Raw genomic sequence first — 19103 nt, 5'->3', positions numbered from 1 at the left:
TGTTCTGTCACAACTCAGATGAATTAAAGTGCAGTTAAAATTATTCAGTGCATGCGCAGAACTGAAAAACAAGATGGTGGTGCATACAATGCCACCTGGGGAACCAGTTCAGGGGCGTTGGCAGGCCCGGGTTGCTGCCAGTTCCAGCGACTCAGGCTGCCAAACCACTACCGGTTCGGCCGAACCAGGCCGAACCAGCAGGAACCCACCACTGAAGCAGATGTTATCAGAATCCCACCTCTGGCTCTTTAGAGAGCAATAGCAGACAAGAGACTGGGGGAGTGGAGGGAGGGACTTTTATATCAGCATACAACTCAGTAAGAGCCTCTCTGATCCCATTCACTATAGTACGTACTTGTTATCTAGCTTGGGCATCCAGTTTAATGGGCACTGAAGCATAAAAGATTGTATACATCTGGCAGCTGCCCTATATTATGTACTGTCATGTGTACATGGAGCAGCAACGGACGGAAGAAGTGCAATCATCTGAAGGTATGGGGGAATCACAGGCATGGAACAATTTGAGATTAAAGGCTTGGATTCTACAATTAAGCTACTGTTAGACAATTGTTGTATGAAATATTAAGGTATAAGTTGTTAGCAGAGTTTTCCAGTCAACATTTTACATTTTGAGATAGGGCAACACATGACTCCATGACAAATAGGTTATGATGCATTCCTTTGACAATAGTGAAGGCTGAGTTTTTAAGCATTTAAAAGGAATTAAAGTTAAAAATGAGAATAGTTTTGGGCGAAGTGGAGAGATATATTACGATTAAAAAAGCTGGTGTATGCACCATGCTTTTGGTGACTTTGCATAGTCTGTTAATGCCCCATCTTTGTCTTACAGCCTCTTGGCATCAACTCCTGCAATAATTTTTCAGGATCAGTCGAGTTTCTTTAAAATCAGGTGTATTCCATTTTCAGATCTGAGGACAACCTGGGGGACTGGAATTGGAGTTTTTTCTGGGTCGGGTATTAGTTCAAAGCGAAGCAGTGTCAGAGCAAGTGCTATTTTTAGTTCATTCATGGCAAACTGCTGTCCAATGCAATTCCTAACAAGAAAAAGGAGAGAAGAAAACCCTTTGTGTTATACTCAAAATAAAAGGAGGCTGGTTGACATTCAGAACAAGTTAGGGTGGGTTTTCCTACTCAGTTATGTACCAGTTAGTAAGCATGCAAATTAAATATAGAGTGTAATGAGAAGTGCAAACATTTACAGATATCTTAAAAACTGAACAGGTGAGAACAATATATTGATTCAATTAAAACAAGGTGTGAATGTATGAAATATTTCTCTTCAGTGCAAGCATTTATTCTACAGGGGCCTCATTTAACTGAAATCACTAAGCAGGAAAGCACCATAGGAAATTATAATCAGCAAGTGAATATCATATTTGAATTATGCCCAGTTTTCAACCATTGGCTGAAATTTTCTATCTGGAAAGGCTTCTAAATACAGTGCAAAATACACAACAGCAGGTACTAGGTCTGTCCTTCTAACTAGGAAAACATTTTCACACTTAATTAAAAAAAACCAGCCGCATCAATTGTATAGTTTTGAGGGATGTGTCAGCACTCCTCCATTGAATAATTAGGAAAGAAAACCATGAGACTCCATTGATAGAAATCAAGTGTACTTTTACTAATTATAAATGATTAGAAGCGTAGCAAAGTGAAAGACTGATTATTTAGGCCCGAAAGCGATTGATATATAAAATAACCCATTCCCCACCCCTTGGCATCCCAGTTACAGTCCAATCATAATTCTCCCAAGTGTCAGGTGTGAGATAACTTCGAAAGGCATCACCCAGATGGAATGTTGGTGCCGTTGGCCTTGGCGGGAAACCTCCTCCGCATGCGCAGCAAGAGAGGCAGCAAACTCCAGGATCCTCCTCCAGCACAATTAGTATTCCCTTCTCAAATACCATGCCCCCCTCCCCTGTTTCAATGGCAGCCGAAGCAGCAGCAAAGCAGAGGCTGACAGGATGATTATTTTGCTCCTTTAACATATCTGTTTGTCATTCTTAGCTGTAAGAACATTTCATAAGACTCTAAAAAGACAGCAAATAACAATGCTTGGGATAGGCATAGAACAGCATTTCTCGCCCTTTGCAACTTGTGTGGACTTAACTCTTCAGAATTTGCATCCAGTTGTCCAAATAAGTTGCCAAGGAAGAGAAACACTGATAGAGATATTCATTTTAAAACCAATCAGGGGTGGGTTTCTGCTAGTTCTAACCTCTTCTAAAGAAGAGGTTCCACAAATCTACAGTGCCGTTTAGAACCGATTCCAGCTCCCTCCCCCGTCTGTCCGCACATCATCAAGATGAAGAGCAAGAGGAGGAATTCTGGGACTTGAAGTCCACAAGTTTTAAAGCTGTCAAGTTTGAACACCCCTGGGGTTTTTTTCTAAAGGGTTAGGGGTGCAAAGGTCTTGTAACTTGACAGCTTTAAGACTTGCGTGCTTCAAATGCCAGAGTTTCTGAGCCAACATTTTGGTTGCTAAGCAAGAGCATTGTTAAGTGAGTTTCACCACATTTTACAAGTTGGCCACGCCCACCCAGTCACATGACTGCCAAGCCACTCCCACCCAGTCACATGGCCGGCAAGCCACTCCCACAAAGCAGGCCACACCTACAGAAGAGGTTCTAAAATAATTTGAAACCCACCACTGAAACCAATAGTCTAAAAAATAGATTGTAGACTCACCTTGATCCAGCTGCAAAAGGAATAAAGGCATGAGAATGTCTTTTAGAGGTGTTCTCTGATGAAAACCTCATAGGATCAAACTCCTGGAATAAACAAACCAATGAAAATTGGAGAGAGAAAAAAGTGAATCTGCTATGCTTACAACCCTTTTTCTCATTACAGTACTTGTGCTATTACAAAGCTATTGAAGCATCTCAGAATCACTTTATGCTTTGCTCTGAAAATATAGTGAGTCAATAAAATTGATAAATGGGGATTATCTCTACTACAGAGAATCTGTGTACTTATAAAAGTCTCGATTAAGTGTGACAAATTTTATTTATTTATAACCCTTTATCACTGTCATCATTTCATTAAAAAAAAAAAACTACTTACCAAAGGATCTGGCCAAATGCTGGAGTTTTTATGAAGAGAATAAATGTCAACTGCAACTATAATATCTGTAAAATAAAGAACCAGAGAAGACAGCAATTAAAACATTCTCAGTGGTTGAAACAAGATCAAAAGACAGGATGAGAAGAATTCTGCAGCCAGTTCCACCCAGCCAGAAAGGTTTGGCGTTTACATTTTTCAAGCAAAATGTTCCTAGGCAAATTGCTCAAATTTTTATTAATTTATTACCTGTTCAATGGATTTGTCTTGTGTTATGGTAGATAGATAATCCTACATATAGAAGTATAAATATCTATACCAGTGATGGCGAACCTTTTTTGGCTTGCATGCCATAAGGGGAGAGCGCAGGAGGGTCGTACGCTGGTGTGCCCCACCCATAGTGCAACGCACAATCCCCCCCCCCAGTGCACATGCGCTTCAGGGACCTTCAGGAGGCTTCCCTGAAGCCTCCGGAGGGCAAAAAATGACCCTATGAGAAAGCCAGAAGTCACTTCTGGTTTGCTCGTAGGATCAGTTTAAGCCCTCCGGAAGCTTCAGGGACCTTCAGGAGACTTCCCTGAAGCCTCTGGAGGAGTTTGCTCGTAGGGCTGTTTTTAGTCCTCCGGAGGCTTCAGGGAACAATATAGATGTGGTTTGCCACAGTTTTGTTCTAGGATATTTTGTCAAGTTAAACTGTAGCCCCAAATTTCCTAATAATCTCTTATCCAAGAACTCTCATCCAAGATTTTACTTTGCTTAGGCCTTGGCAGTTTGCTTTGCAAGCTTCCAATTAATTATTATCTACCGTGTTTTCTAGAAAATAAGACAGTGTCTTATTTTCTTTTGCTCTCCAAAATAAGCACTTGGCCTTATTTTTGGGGAGGTCTTATTATTTTTGAGGTCCAGGAGGTGGCTAGTGTGGTCACCTTGTGGCTGCTGTTGTGTTGCAATATTTTTTGGGGGGATGGCTTACTTTTAGGGGAGGGCTTATTTTAGTGCATGCGCTCAAAAGCCTGGTTGGTCTTATTATCCAGGGAGGTCTTATTTTTGGGAAAACAGGGTAATGCCTAAAAATTGGCTTCTTGGAACAAAGATGTCAGAGAACTTCAATTAATTCAGAATGCTTGAAATTAGTGTTTTTAATAATTTTGTTAAAATGGCAATTGCTTATTCTAACTAGAATAAGTTAGATGTACTATCAGTATAGTTTTATAGACATAATGTAATATTTAATTTATATAATTTCAGAACTCTTGGTCTAATTTTGGACTATTTTGAAGAGGTTTAAATAGGCAAAGAATATTAGCCAATCAGAATAGAGTTGGATGGGACCTTTGAGGTCTTCTAGTCCAACCCCTGGCTCAAGCAGGAGACCCTATACCCTTTCAGACAAGTAATTGTCTAGACTCTTCTTAAAAGCCTCCAGTGATGAAGCACCCACAACTTCTGACAGCAAGCTGTTCCACTGGTTAATTGTTCTCACTCTTAGGAAGTTTCTCTTTAATTCCAGGTTGTTTCTCTCCTCCAGTTCCATTGTTTCCATAGTTTCCTGTCCTGCCCTCAGGTTCTTTAAAAAATAAGTTGACCCTCTCCATTTTGTGGCAGCCTTTCAAATACTGGAATACTGCTTTCATATCTTCCTCCCCGCCAGTCCTTCTTTTTTCTCTAGACTAGCCAAACCCAAATCCTGCAACCATTCTTCATATGTTTTTGTCTCCAGGCCTTTAATCATCTTAGTTGCTTTTCTCTGCACTTTTTCCAAAGTTTACATTCAAGCAAATTCTTAATAGTAACTATCATGGGCTGATTTGCATTTTACTACAGTATACCAGAGATGGTATTCAGCCAGTTCTGACAGGTTCTGGAGAACTGGTAGCGGAAATTTTAAGTAGATCGGAGAACCGGCAAATAGGCTGGTCCCGCCCCTACTGCTTCCCAGCCTCTCAGCCGATCTTCTTTTGTTGCCCTGAACAGGAGAACAGAGCTGGAAAGCAGGTTAGTGGCGTGGGGAGGGAATGGGGATTTTGTAGTAACCTTCCCCTGCCACACCCATAAAGCCACACCATGCCCACAAAGCCATATCCACAGAACCGGCAGTAAAAAAAATTGAATCCCATCACTGCAATATACAGTATGAATGAATTAAAATTTCTTAACTGTGTCTCTTAGAAGGCAAAGGGGGAAGATTGGAAGGGAAGATTTCAAATCAGAGTGTGTCGAACATTTTATCATTATTACTGTGATTTTGCCCTTTTCCAACTGTATTTATATTGAAAGCTTAGACATCATCCAACATTGAACAGCACATAATGGAATGAAACATTAAAAACATTTTTTAAATAAAAAAATTGCAAACCTTCAGGCAAAGTGCGTCCATCAAAGAAAGTAATAGGTTTGCTGAGCTTTCGGGACACCACTGGAACTGGAGGGTATACACGGAGACTCTCTTTTATGCACATTGTGGTATAGGTCATCTTACCAAGATCATCCCTGAAAGTTATAAAGAAAAATCAATTAACCTTTTTATTAGTAAAATGCTAGGTGCCAAAGAAGGGAGCTTTGGAATCAGCTGGAACTCAATCAAGCAAATTTATTATTTACTTACACTTAACATTGGCCCCAATATCTCATGGTATCACCTTTTTAATTCCACCTGTGACATTGCCTTCATCTCATCCCAAGGGCATGAATGAGACAAGTTTAACTTATTCTTAACTGCAATGATATAAAGTACTATTCCTCCTTCTCTCCCACCACTGCCATTCTACACCATCCAAGGAAAGTTTCGATGTGCACCAAAGGTACTAGGTTTTGTCTTTTGGTAGGTAACTGCAAGGAGTGGAAGTAAGAATTCACAATGGAACATATGCTAGTTTTGTGGCTGCTCAGGAAATAGTCAGGCATGGGAAGAGTTTTGTGACTCCCAGTGTTTTCTTTTCTGTGGGAAATGGGTCCAAATGGCTCTTTGAGGGTTTAAAATTGCTGACCCCTGGGTTAGAGTCTTGGTAGTTCCTGCTATCATCATCTATCTTCCCAGAGCATCTAGCCTGACCCTGTGGGAGAAAGCTAAGGCTTACACAACCCAACCTGCCTTTCTGGAAACTAAAAGGTCAAACTAATTTCTATAATGCCACTTCTTAGAAGAGTAACAAAAGTTATAAAGAAGAATAGCATAAACAGTCAGTCCTTCCTTGGGAGAATGGGAAATGGACCAGTCTCACTGCAAAAAGTAAGGAAGACGACCTTGATGGAAGTATACAAACCTTGTTGCCCAGAGAAAAAGGGCTGAAGTAAGTGCAGGATGTCCAGATAATATTTAAAAGTGGATCAGACACCCACCTAATTCACTGAACTATAAGGAGGAAGAAAAGGTACAATGCAATCTTTAAACTTCTGAATATTTTAAATTTAAAATTGCTAATTTTAATATGTTTGCCTGAAACATATTCTCATTGAATCATAATCACCTAATTATGACTGTGTTATGTTTTGTGTTCAGGTATCATATTGTATCCAATTGTTTTCATCTTTTCTACATATCTTATAACACTCTAAATAAATGATTTGGTGTATAAAATCAGTATGCAAATTGAGCTGCTACCTAGCATTTAAGAGAGTACTATGTGTAGCAAGCCTTTTATTCTCTTGCAAGAATAATAGTCTGAACTCTAAGATACTAATAGTCTATTTTTTATTGGGAAAAATAGAATTGGGAGCTTTAATTGAGGATGAACAAGTAGATGGGCAATTTTCCTCCCTACGACCTCCACCTCCAGCTGTTCTTTCCTCAGTAGGTTTAAAGAAATAGGGTGCAGAAGAAGTTTTGCAGTAGACAGACAACAAGATGTAGCAGTATCCTTCCTAATCCTAAACTCGCACAATGGAATGGAAATAATAATGTCTATTGCAGCACATTGCCATAGATAATGATCACACTGACTGACAGTGATACTACAGTATAGGTAATCCTGTGGGTCTAAACATAACATAAAGAACCATGTTGGTGGTTGTCCTTCCCTCTGCTTCCTCTTGATTCAAAAAGACAGAATATGGTGATATCAGAGAAAGGATTAAACATCCCATCTAACCAATTCATCCTCCTGGCAGCCTCCAAGTGTTCTGATTTTTGTTTGCTTAAAAATGCTTTCTAAATGGATATCGTGTAGTGTTATGCTTAAATCAAGTCACCAATGAAAAAAAATCTAAAGCAAACAATACTGTATTCACCACTGGATGTCTTCCCGATCCCCCAAGATTTCCTTGACTTCTTCTCTGCATTTCTGCTGATGTTCTGGGTGCTTAGCCATTATATACAGTAGCCAAGAGATGCCAGTGGCTGTTGTATCATGGCCTGCAAACATGAAAGTGTCCACTTCAGCACGGAGGTCTTCATCAGATAGTCCAGTTCCATCTTCATACTGATAAACAGAGAAGGACAATCAGCAAGGGGCACCTTCAATGAGCATTCATTTAGAGAAAAATAAAATAAAATTAAGTCATCATAAAATCAGACCAAAAACAAAAGTGTTAAAAATGAGTTTTTAATTTATGATATTATTGGACTAGCTGAATACCCATGCTCCACTATGAAACTATGTGATCAGGCTTGATAAATCAACACTTACAGCTTAAAAATTAATGAGTAGTTACGATTGGCCTCTCCTCTCCCCTTCTCTCCCTCAGGCTGGCTCCACAGAAGCCTCTACTATCCCCTTCTCTCCCTCAGGCTTGCCTACAGACACCTCTCCTCTCCTACTCCTTCTCTCCCTCAGGCTCTTCTCCAAGCTCCCAGGCCGCACACACTGGCCACATCCATGTCCAAGTGGCAGTTGGAACAGAGTTATTTTCAGGTTGGGAGGGGGAGTAGAACATCTAACACCTTAACATCAGAGTGTGTTAATAATAATATAAGAAATACTAATGATTTGATGGTCATTTCAAAAAATCTTTTCTTACCAAGCACCTAGAAGCCAAGAGGAACATACATGCCAAATTTCAAGTTTGTAGGCTTTATGGTTCTGGAGATTTCGTGATGATGCATGAGTGTATTTCGCTTTTACATATATAGATTCAGATACACTGATATTATTGGGATTTATTATTCTATGGTTTGAACAAAGACAAATAGGGCTCTTCCTTTTGGTTCAGTTAATGTATATTGCTTTAGTCTTTGAAGTGTCAAAAAGCATCCTGACATAAACAGCTATCTTTATTTTACTTTCTTCTCCTGTCTTATCAAAATAATACTACAATACATCTGATTCATTCAGTGCTACTTTTGCAAGGAACTGTGAGATTTCACCCCACCCCCCCACCATCTATCTTCATTTCTGCAATTGAAAATGACAATAGGGTCTTTTTTTTAAAAAAAAATTGTATACCTCAGAGACTCTTTATCCCACCCTGACCAATAAAATGCCATAAAATAGACCGCGTCTCAGCCAAAATGTTGGTAGAAGGAAAACCTTTTTCTCTGCAATTGGTTGGGAATGAAACCAAGGCAACAGTCACATGGGCATGTCCTTCAAAAATGATAAGCTGATTTCCTGATAAGATGGGCAGGACATGACCATTTGCCTTTTATCAGAGGTGGGTTCCTACCAGTTTGGACCGGTTTGACCGAGTAGGTAGTAACTCGGCCTGCCACGCCCTTGAACCAGTTCTATCGGTGGCACCACCATTTTGATTTTTAGTTCTGCGCATGCAGAGAACAATCTTCATTGGAAAAAATTTTTTTTTCCTTTTCTAATGTGCGCATGCACAGACCTTTTTATGTACAAATGTACATGTGCACAAAGCGTACATTTGGCATGCACGTGAGCAAAGGGAGTGCATGTGCATGCAAAAAATTTTGCACACCGAACCAGCAGTAATGCCGGTAGCAACCCACCCCTGCCTTTAACCCTGGTTAGCAAATTTCCCAGTGTTGCCTCGCTAAAGGAAATGAGAATTGTTTCTGTTTTCCCATTGCATCTGCATGGGAAAGTGATATAAAAGGGAAAACAGGGAAGCTTTCCTCTTTATAGCCTTGAACATTTTGTCCGATAATAGAAACAAAAAAACAGAATTACCATATAGACTTTGCTCCTCTTAGGTGCTGCAATAACAGATCTGATGAAATTTCCCCTCTCTGCAACTTTTAAGGAGAATATTGACTCCCTGACCTGGCAGCCTCATTTGTTCCACAATTTATTTGTGCAAATGCTTTGAGTCAGCAACCATTTGATAGAGAAAATTCCTATCTCTAGTATAAAAATTGCAAGCTTTTTTAAATATAGGTTGCTTTAACTGTATTTTTCTCTGGCACTGTTGACTTTCTCATCTGTTTTTTTTTACAGACATTGCAAATAAGTCAGTAACAAAGATTCAAATTAATTGGGCTGTTTATTATAATACCTATTCCGATTTACCAGTTTTTCATTAGCACATCAATTTTATGTCCAGGTTGTTCTACTTAACAATTGTAACAAAACAATATTTCATTTTGTGTTTTAATAACTTTCATAACAGTGTGAGACAAGAGGCTGTTAAAAATTTTTTCCTCTAGTTTCTTACTTTGGCACAAAGAAGAATGTCCAAAAAATCCAAATGTCGCTTCTTTTGCATCTTTTCAAGCTCTCTTTCATTATGCAGTGATTTCTTTCTCTCTTCAATTACTTTTTCTATGAAGTTAATACAAGAGGAGTTAATGCCAAGAATGAGAAATTCACTGTGCTTGCCTTGTTTTATCATGTTGGAAAAAAGAGCTCTGAGAGATTAATTTGATTCCTTTTATTATAAAAAAAAATTGCAATATGCAAGCTAAGAACTATTCATAATCAAATAAGTATACACCAAAATCCCTTATTAGGCTCCAAGTAAATTCAACAGTGTCTTTCTGATGCTATTCAATTTTGAGTAGTGATGAATAAAAGTCATTGTGTGTTGGCAGATCAAGGATTTCACTGACATATCTCAAGGCCATAATGATGCTTATTCCCATAATTAGAAGAATCAGAAAACATTGCTTATATTATAATAAGCCTTATTGAAGTCTATGAAACTTCAAGATGACATGTAAAGGATAAGGCTATGAACTAAGTGAAAAATTAATATATGCTGTTTTAAGCATCATACCACAATCTATACAGGTCATTAACTTTTGAGTGAAGATTGAACTATTTTGCTGCCAAATAAAACAATGTTTTGAAAACATTTCTACTTGTCATATAATAGCTCTTATATAATGGCATTAGTTTCCCTCCAAGTGGTTTCAACATGTTTGCTTTCAATTAGTGAAACAGTCCACCAAAGATGACCTTAGGCTACAGCCACTCTTCCTCCGTCTTCATATAACCTGGGAGCTCATAGTAATTTTAATTTAATTTTACCAAAGAACACAAGAGTTACCTGTATGCTGGTGTGCCAATTTACAAGCCTCTTTAAAACACTGTCCTGATGAGGTACATGAATATAGGAAATCACTCCGAAGTATAGTAGAGGTAATTCTCCGAAACAACAGGAAAGTTAAGTCTGACACAGCTTGGACATAATAATCCAGGTCTCTAATGGAAGGGAAAAAAGCATTTTGTTTACAAAAAAAAACGCGTGCTACACAAATATGAGCAACATTCTCCAATACTCATATTATTAGAATGTACTATTATAAAAGTTTTAACCTGTTAGTTTGGCAATTGCTCTTGTGACTGAATGCACATTTCATGATGCTGTCAAGAGTCATTAAACTAATATGGTCAAACATCTCCAAAGACTTCATGGGCTCCTTTGCAATCAGTTTCTCCCATTTATCCTAGTGGGGAAAATAGAACTGTATCAGCTGTTTATCGAATTCCCATGCCATATGCCATTTTGGTGAACTGCTGTACAATGTACCATTGAGTTCAGCTCAGCTTCAGACACAGCTATGTCCATATTATTTACTTAGCAACAACATGGAAGAGATTTCCCATTCTCATTTTCTGGAATTGTTCTGGACTAGTTTATAAGTAGTCGTTGACTTACAACTACAATTGAGCCCAAAATTTATGTTGCTAAGTGAGACAGTGCTTTCATGAGTTTTGCCCTATTTTAAGATCTTTCTTGCACAGTTGTTAAGTAAATGACTGCAGTTGTTAGTAACATGGCTAGTAAGTGAATCTGGCCTCCCCGTTGACTTTGCTTGGCATAAGGTCACAAAAGATGATCATAAGACCCCAGGATGCTGCAACCAACATAAATATAAGTCAGTTGCCAAGCATCTGGATTTTGATTACATGCTGCAGTGGTCATAAGTGTGAAAACTGTCATAAGTCACTTTTTTCAGTGCTGTTGTAACTTTGAATGGTCTCTAAATGAAATGTAAGGACTACCTGTATTTTACAGTCCTAGAAATTCTGATGGTTGCCTATCCAAGAGCTAGCTAAGAATGGTCCTGCTCAGTTTACAATGAAATGAAATGTTTGAAATGTTTATTCCATTTATATGCCGCCCTATTCCCGAGAGACTCAGGGCGGCAATGGTCCCATTTGCATCTGCTTGTATAACCTCGGAGAAAAAAGACTTTCCTTACCAGCATAATTTTGGTGGAATCTGCAACTAATGCCACATAGGGCTTCAAAATATTATAGTGAAAAGCTGGTGTTAACAACCGTCTGTGCTGATGCCATTTTGTGCCACCTAAGACAAGCAGTCCTTTTCCTAGAGGTACAAAAAGAAAAAGATAAATTACATTGAATGAAGTGGTAGTGGTGGTGGTGGTGATAATTATGATGATATTATTCCATCTGCTCTGACTGAGCTAAGAGATTGTTTGCACTCAGAATTTGATAGGCAATTAATCTCATGCTGGAGACATTTGAAAGTGCTAAGACAGAGTCAATGCACCTGCAGTGTCCAGGCCCATCTTTCAAAATCTCATAAAATAAAACTCATCAGAAATGACAGCAGGGTTTTAAAAATGGGTCCGGACCAACCAGAATTGCTTCTTTTGATATTCATTTGACACAGTGATGGGCATATTTCAAGCACAGAGCTCAAGGACTGTTGCATATCATTTCAAGTTGTCTTAGAATTTCTGAAAGGAATATTATTTCTTTATCTCTCTTTTGCTTATTCAACTGAAACATAGGTAAACTTTACCTTTTCTTCTCTTTGTAGCTTTTCATCCATTCTTTGAATGTTAGGGGAATCAGATATTGAAGCTTTTGAATTGAAGAAATTGCTTTTATTCATGCAGTATGAGCTTTTTTATTTCTATGTAGCAGATTATATAAGAATACTTACTCCATGGAAAATTGCATAGGAATACAAATGGATAGTTGGTTTAAAATTTATCTGAGTTGGCTTTCATCCACAGCACTTCATGCTAATTAAAGAGGAAAGTTATTTTTTAAATTATCCCTTCTTCATCCATATATATAAATATGAGGCAGCAGTGTGCAGCAGCTGCCAAAAAGCCAACACAGTCCTAGGCTGCATTAACAGAGGGATAGAATCAAGATCACATGAAGTGTTAAATACCCATTTATAATGCCTTGGTAAGGCCACACTTGGAATATGAAACCAATTTTAGTTGCCATGATATAAAAACGATGTTGAGACTCTCGACAGAGTGTAGAAAAGAGCAGGAAAGATAATTAGGGGACTGGAGCTAAAACATATGAAGAACGGTTGCAGGAATTGGTATGTCTAGTTTAATGAAAAGAAGAATTAGGGATGACATGATGGCAGTGTTCCAATATCTCAGAGCTGTCGCAAAGAAGAGGAGGTCAACCTATTCTTCAAAGCATCTGAAGGCAATGGATGGAAACTAATCAAGGAGAGAACCAAGCTAGAACTAAGTCAAAATTTCCTGACAATTGGAACAATTAATCAGTGGAAGGATTTGCTTCCAGAAGTCGTGGATTCTCCAACCCTGGAGATTTTTTAAGAAGAGATTGGACAACCACTTGTCTGAAATGGCACTCCAATGGGGCTTGGACTAGAAGACCTCTAAGGTCCCTTCCAACTCTGTTATTCTGTTATTCTATACTCTGTTGTTTTTCTTCCTGGCGTTGTCCCACTTGCAGGGTGAGCTTGTTTTGTATTGTTATAACAACTGCAATTCATATAACAAAGCTATCATTACATAGTAGGACAAACTGTTTGAAGTATCTGATACTGATTTGGGCTGAGAAGGTATTACTTTATTGGTTCTAGTCCTCCATTAGGCACAGAAGCCATTGGGTGACCTTCCTTAATACATCATTTCATTCATTAAAGTGTAGATGTGATGATCAGACTGTTTGACCAAATTGAAATTCTTGTAAATTAAATCAAGCCTCCGCAACTTGATAACTTTCGGGTGTGGTTCTGAATATAGTTCCAGATTTTGGTCCCATTATATACAACCAATCTGCAGAAGACCGGAGAAGATCAAATTAACATTAAAAAGCTACACTAAAACAAGCAACATAACAACATTTAAATGATCAATTGAACTGTTTTAAAAAAAAGGGGAAATAGAAAAAATACTTATAACTGATTTTAATTTTTACACATACCGATCCAAGGAATCAAAGGTGCATAGATGAATTCAGGCTTTGGATCTAGAAAATTCAAAGAAGAACAGAACAAAGTTATAACACAATTCTAAATATATACTGAAATAATTAATGTATTTGGCATAGAGAAAGTCCACATTGGAAGTTTACTGCATCTTTCTTTCATTAAACAAATATGAGAGAAACAGTAATTCTAACATGTAAGATACAGTATGTATGTATGTACATACATACCTGTAGTGGGTTCCGGATCCTGTTGCAATTGGTACGGTGCAACGGGGCCCAGCGTCCGCCACATGAATGCGCACAGCACACGTGCATATGCGTGCAGCGTGTGCATGCGTCCTTACTCCTGCGATGCTCCGTGATGCCTCCATGACACCTCCGCAATGCTCCAGCTGCTCGGTGGAGCATCACGCAGGTGCCTTACACTCTGTGCACATGCACGGAAGCACCGAAGAGCTAAAATACCAGTAAGGAACTGGGCAGGCAGGTGGCCCTCCAGAGCACCGTACCGGAACAGTACCTGGTGCTCCCGGCAGGCACCGGTACGCCCGTACAGGGGCGTAGAGGTTGTATCTCACTACTGATACATACATACACATACACATACACATACACATACACATTAACCATTGGATCACAACAAAAGAAAAATGATACAAATGTACAGTACAACTTTATACATGTTTGCAAGGAAGAGTTTAGCGAAGTTTAATGGAAATCATTCAGTTTTGATAACACTATTTTTTACTCTTCTGAAGTTGGTCTTTTAAGCTGCAGTAGAGAAGAGAATACTTTAATGATTACGAGGTTTAAAAGAGTTCTTAACTAAGTGTATAAAGTGATTGCCAAATATATACAGGAAGGTAACTCACTTTTGTCTTTTTTAGCATCATCTTATATTACTATCAATATAAACTTTATAGAAGAAGCTGAAAGGTACTGAAGCTCTGATAGAATCCAACAGAGCCTGGATACTATTCTCTAGTAAATCTCTCTATATGCATAACTGCATGGGAAATAGTCATTGTTCTAACTGGCATGGATTTACCTCCTCTGGCAAACAAAGTTTTAACATATTCTGGGTGAGTGACAATTACAGAAGAAAAAAATATCCCGAACCATCTTGGAAAAGCATAAGAATATTGTTCAGACCACTCCAACATATACTTTAGTTCTTCTTTCTGACTAGGTATCTGGAAAGAAAGAAAAAGAAAGAAAGAAAGAAAGAAAGAAAGAAAGAAAATAAATCATGTTTACAGTATAGTTGCAAAGCTGTGTGTTTAAACCCTCACACTCATCAGAGTCAGAATATTCATCCACTTCATTCAGCCTGAGTAATGCAAACAAAGTTAAGAATGGGTAAGGCATTCATAATATAATGCACACTTAAGAAAATATAGTATATTCTCTGAATTAGAGAGATGAGCAATTAGATAAATTTGATATAAATAAATAAAATAGATAAATAACTTAACCGCATCTTAGATTACTTTGTGCAACACGGGCACCAGAATGAAGTTATTCATCTGATAATAACGGAACCAGAACCAATGATTTAAGAATATTCAATATTATTTAAGGCACAGTTACAATATTTAAATAATTTCAAGATACACTAGCAATTAATCACGACAGAAATTCCCTGTCTTCTTCTGCCCCATCACCTCACCATATATTTTGCTGCTTCTTACCTGATAGATGTTGCCATATAGCCAGTGAGTTGGAGGGCCTGGGAAATTCTTATAAGCCTTAAGCTGCTTTTGTCTCTTGTAAAACAGTTGGATGATTTTAATCAGGACATAAACAAGACAAAATGCAGAACAAATAAATGTGAACTGGTGGAAACCTGATGTTTTCTCCATCATGCTCACACAAGGCTGAAGCCTCTGCAATGGTGTTATGGTATTTTACTGGCTGGGTTTAATAAGAGGATGAATGTCATCACCAATAAGCTGCAAAATGGGTGTTCCTCAAGTGAGTCTTTTGTTGTACTTGGACCACTTCCACATAAACTTTCTCAACCATTAATCACTTGCTTGGGAGTGAACTCCAGGTAAAGCTTTCAAACAACTTATAATCTCATCTAACCTTTGCCTTAGAAGTGGTTATGAGTAAAATAGCAGATGTCAACAGATTTCTCCTTCTTTCATCAGTAAACTCAAATGACATTTTGTGAGATGAATCATACCCTTGGACAGAGTGTCCAACCATGCCAACTTAAGATTTGAGGACTTCACCTCCCAAAATTCTGCAGCCAGCATAGCTATCTGAGGAATTCTGGGAGTTGAAGTCCACAAGTCTTAAAGTTGCCAAGGTCAGACACTCCTAATCTTGGAGATCACAGATATGGCTTTATCTTAGCATGAGTTAAACTGTTTGATGGGAATTTTCTGTAATTGCTTGGAAAAATTTTATTTGAACTCTGGTTTTCCCCCCTGAGATTTAAATGTGAGCTTAGTATCTAGTAGGAAGCAGAGGTGGGTTGCTGCAGGTACAGAAGCTGAGAGCGTAGGTCTATACCTGTTTTTATGGCAAATGGCAAAGTGTGCACATGCTGACAGTAAGAGCAACCCACCACTGGTAGGGAAGTGTTTGTGTAAGCAACTGATTTGACCCAAAGCACTGGATCTCTTGACTGCTAATCCATGCTTACCAAAACATGATGAAAACACACATAATGATTAGCAGAAAGCATAATGAGAGAGAGAGAGAGACAGAGAGAGAGTGGCTTTACTACTCTGAACCATTCAGGAAGTTAAAGATGGGTGACAAATAAATTTAATAAATAAATAAAGTTTCCGGAGTTTGAATATGTCTTCCCAACTCTTTTGCATTGGTGTACTGAGGAACAACAATTCTTCACCATGAAGATAATTCAGTGCATTTATAGGGAAAGCCTGTTTTTCTAATTCCCTCCTCCCACAAGTTCTTTGCTAGCAATGATCAATAAGTGTAAGCCATTTTTGCAAAATTATCGCCTGCTCATCCAAACTTGGACACTATAGAGCAGGTAAGTAAAGACGGAGGATGATCTTTTGCGGAAGTGAAGGGAAAAGTGCCTAAATTCCATTGACGTCTCCAAATTTCATTACAGCATTGAATTGTTAATGTAACAGAAGATGTAGCACATGAAGTAACTGAATATAGATGTGAAATTAAATTTTGATCCAATGTTGAAATTATTAATGAGATGAAATCAATACTAGTTTCTACATGGCATGCTGTTGAAAAATAAATTGCGGCCCTTGGGCTTTCAAAACAAGTGTCATTACATAACTTTATTTTGCAAATGGGCAGGATGCGGAGAATGTCTATGAAGGACTAAAGGTAGTTATTTTTTCCAAATACAGTAATTTTTTCATTAGCCATTTTTAGTTTCTCTGCTTCTCCAAATTTTATGAAGTTGCTAAGTGCCTGGACAAAATTTTAAAACTGGGGCTTCTTTACAGTTCCAAACTATAAACTTCAAAAAAGTGGTATTTAATTGATTATGGCAAATGGTAGAATCTGGGGTTTCTTTTAAACATCCACATCAGTGCAAATATATATTGTCACTGAACAACACGACTACTGTACTGTAATTACACATTTTCATGAGCCAACTTTAGTCCCCTTGACAGCAACAGAAAAAGTTTCTTTTAAAGCCAAGATTTAAGAATTTAAGAATTAAGCCAAGAGAGGAAGAGTCTTCCTAAAATACTTAAAAATTACTTACCCGAAGGTGCTTTTTTTCAAAAGGCAACTGAACTTTCTAATTTTGCTTGAAAACATTTAGTTTTTCATTTGATAAGCTTCTTCAGTTCTGACTGAATGGTGGAGAATGGAAGGATCGATGGTGGGTTGCAAATATTTTTATTACCAGTTCAGGCATGCTTCCACATGCACTTGCTCGTGTGTGCAACACGTCTGCACATGCACAGAAGTTTCTATTATCCTATTCAGTGAAGAGCCTGAAAATCAGATGAGAAAAGTATGAGCACAATATTGGTTCTGATTGGGCTTTTGACACACCAGCCAAAATAATTGATTGTTATTGCTTTTACTGTTTGCTGCAGGTACAATTAAGATTGGTGACCTAGTTTATACTTTCTCTTACTGAAAACTATCATGAAATCCTTGATTAATTAAAGTCATAATGCACAGCAGAAGTCAATATCTATAGGACCATTTGGTGGCAACCTTGGCAATGAAAAATTGCACCTTAGAATGTAAGAGGGGAAATAATGAATTTATATTAATTGAGGCAATGAAATTAAGAAAAAGGTGATGAAAGAGACATGTAATAGAAACAGGGCATGAATCAGGATAAGTGAAATGCTTAGCTAATAGTTCAACATTGAGCAGAGAGCAAGATAAGCATTTGGGAAATTTTCTTGCTAATTTAATGGATTTACCATATGAATAAATCTATATAGAATGTTGTGTAATTATTTGCAATGAATGTTATTATGTTATATGAGTCATTATGCATCTAAAAGTAATGTACTGAAGACCAAAGTAGCTATATTTAACAGGGAAAATTGAATGAATAGTAAATGGATATACATAATATTGAAAACATAAAGCAAGTCATTAATTTTGTGCATCTTATTGGAACATTTACTAAAGACAGGAAAACACAGGGAGAATTTTGAAGATGTGCAAATGCTGATAAAAAGACAGCGGATGTTATGTGGCCTGTTGTAAAGAGTACATGTTCATGGAGTAATCCAAAAATGGCTATGAGTAAACAATATCAAAGTGAAAGTTAGGTAGGTACTGTACTCCTGAATTGAGGAATGTAATGGAACATGATGCTTAAATTGTGGCTATAGTAAAATAAGAAGAAACAATGGGGTAAAAAAAATGGAATGGATCCTGCATAAATATGGATTTAATTTAAAAAATAAGTGAACAATACAACGAAAGTATATTATGATGCTTCAGCATATAGATACACAGATAATATCAAACTATGAAGCAAGCATATGAAGGAATAGAAAATAGGTCAAAAGAAAAGGGAAAAGTGAGAAAGATGCAATTGGATGTAGCCAATGAAACCCAAAAAAGATGTACCATAGGTAAGAAGTTGAAAGTACAAAAAATGGTACATGAATGCGGTGGAACTACTGGTTATAAGCCACTGCTTATGCTTTGTAAGGAATTTGTGTATTTAAGCAACTAGGGAAAAAGTTAACAGAGTTGGTTTGGAAACATAAATGCTCATTTAAAAAATCCAATTAATGAATGAATAAAGGAATGGAAGCTGTCAGCAAAAATAAAATACGTATAAGAAATCTAGACATCTAGAATATCACAAGAGACACATTGATACATGCTTTAGGAACTGGTTCACATGCAGTAGAAATGAAAATGAAGTCTCTTTTGGTTCAAAACAGATGGTGGCTGCTGAAAAAGATGAGAAATAATGAAATGGTCTAGACAGTAATGGCAATGGCATGGTAAAGAATAGTAAGGTAAGGAAAATAAAACGACTGAATTTACAGCTATTCT

The 19103-nt window shown here is 37.7% G+C and overlaps 1 protein-coding gene across 1 annotated transcript; it reads right to left on the bottom strand.

Moving 5' to 3' along the window:
• On the bottom strand, window positions 1-15475 carry LOC106551680 (cytochrome P450 4A2). The gene is made up of 12 exons (XM_087719708.1): window positions 15302-15475; window positions 14659-14803; window positions 13605-13649; window positions 11633-11760; window positions 10743-10873; window positions 10474-10628; window positions 9640-9746; window positions 7312-7502; window positions 5441-5574; window positions 3088-3152; window positions 2713-2795; window positions 1-1055 (listed from the first exon to the last, which is right to left on the bottom strand). The coding sequence occupies exons 1-12, from the start codon at window positions 15473-15475 to the stop codon at window positions 887-889; spliced, it is 1527 nt and encodes a 508-aa protein (XP_087575834.1). The 3' UTR covers window positions 1-886.
• Between the last annotated feature and the right edge of the window lie 3628 nt (window positions 15476-19103).

The sequence above is a fragment of the Thamnophis sirtalis genome, unplaced genomic scaffold, assembly GCF_051295495.1.
Source record: "Thamnophis sirtalis isolate CommonGarterSnake01/CBP01778 unplaced genomic scaffold, rThaSir2_p1.2 scaffold_7, whole genome shotgun sequence".
Taxonomy (NCBI): domain Eukaryota; kingdom Metazoa; phylum Chordata; class Lepidosauria; order Squamata; family Natricidae; genus Thamnophis; species Thamnophis sirtalis.
Note: the sequence above shows the minus strand (reverse complement) of the source record. Positions and strands in the feature narration are given on the sequence as shown.

What these genes read in the sequence shown, in the direction of transcription:
- LOC106551680 (XM_087719708.1), bottom strand. Translation starts at nt 15,475, where the DNA reads ATGATGGAGAAAACATCAGGTTTCCACCAGTTCACATTTATTTGTTCT. An exon ending in ATTCCACCAAAATTATGCTG is followed by an intron (nt 10,874 to 11,632) that starts GTAAGGAAAGTC and finishes TTTCCCCACTAG; the next exon opens with GATAAATGGGAGAAACTGAT. An exon ending in GCATTTGGCCAGATCCTTTG is followed by an intron (nt 2,796 to 3,087) that starts GTAAGTAGTTTT and finishes TGTTTATTCCAG; the next exon opens with GAGTTTGATCCTATGAGGTT.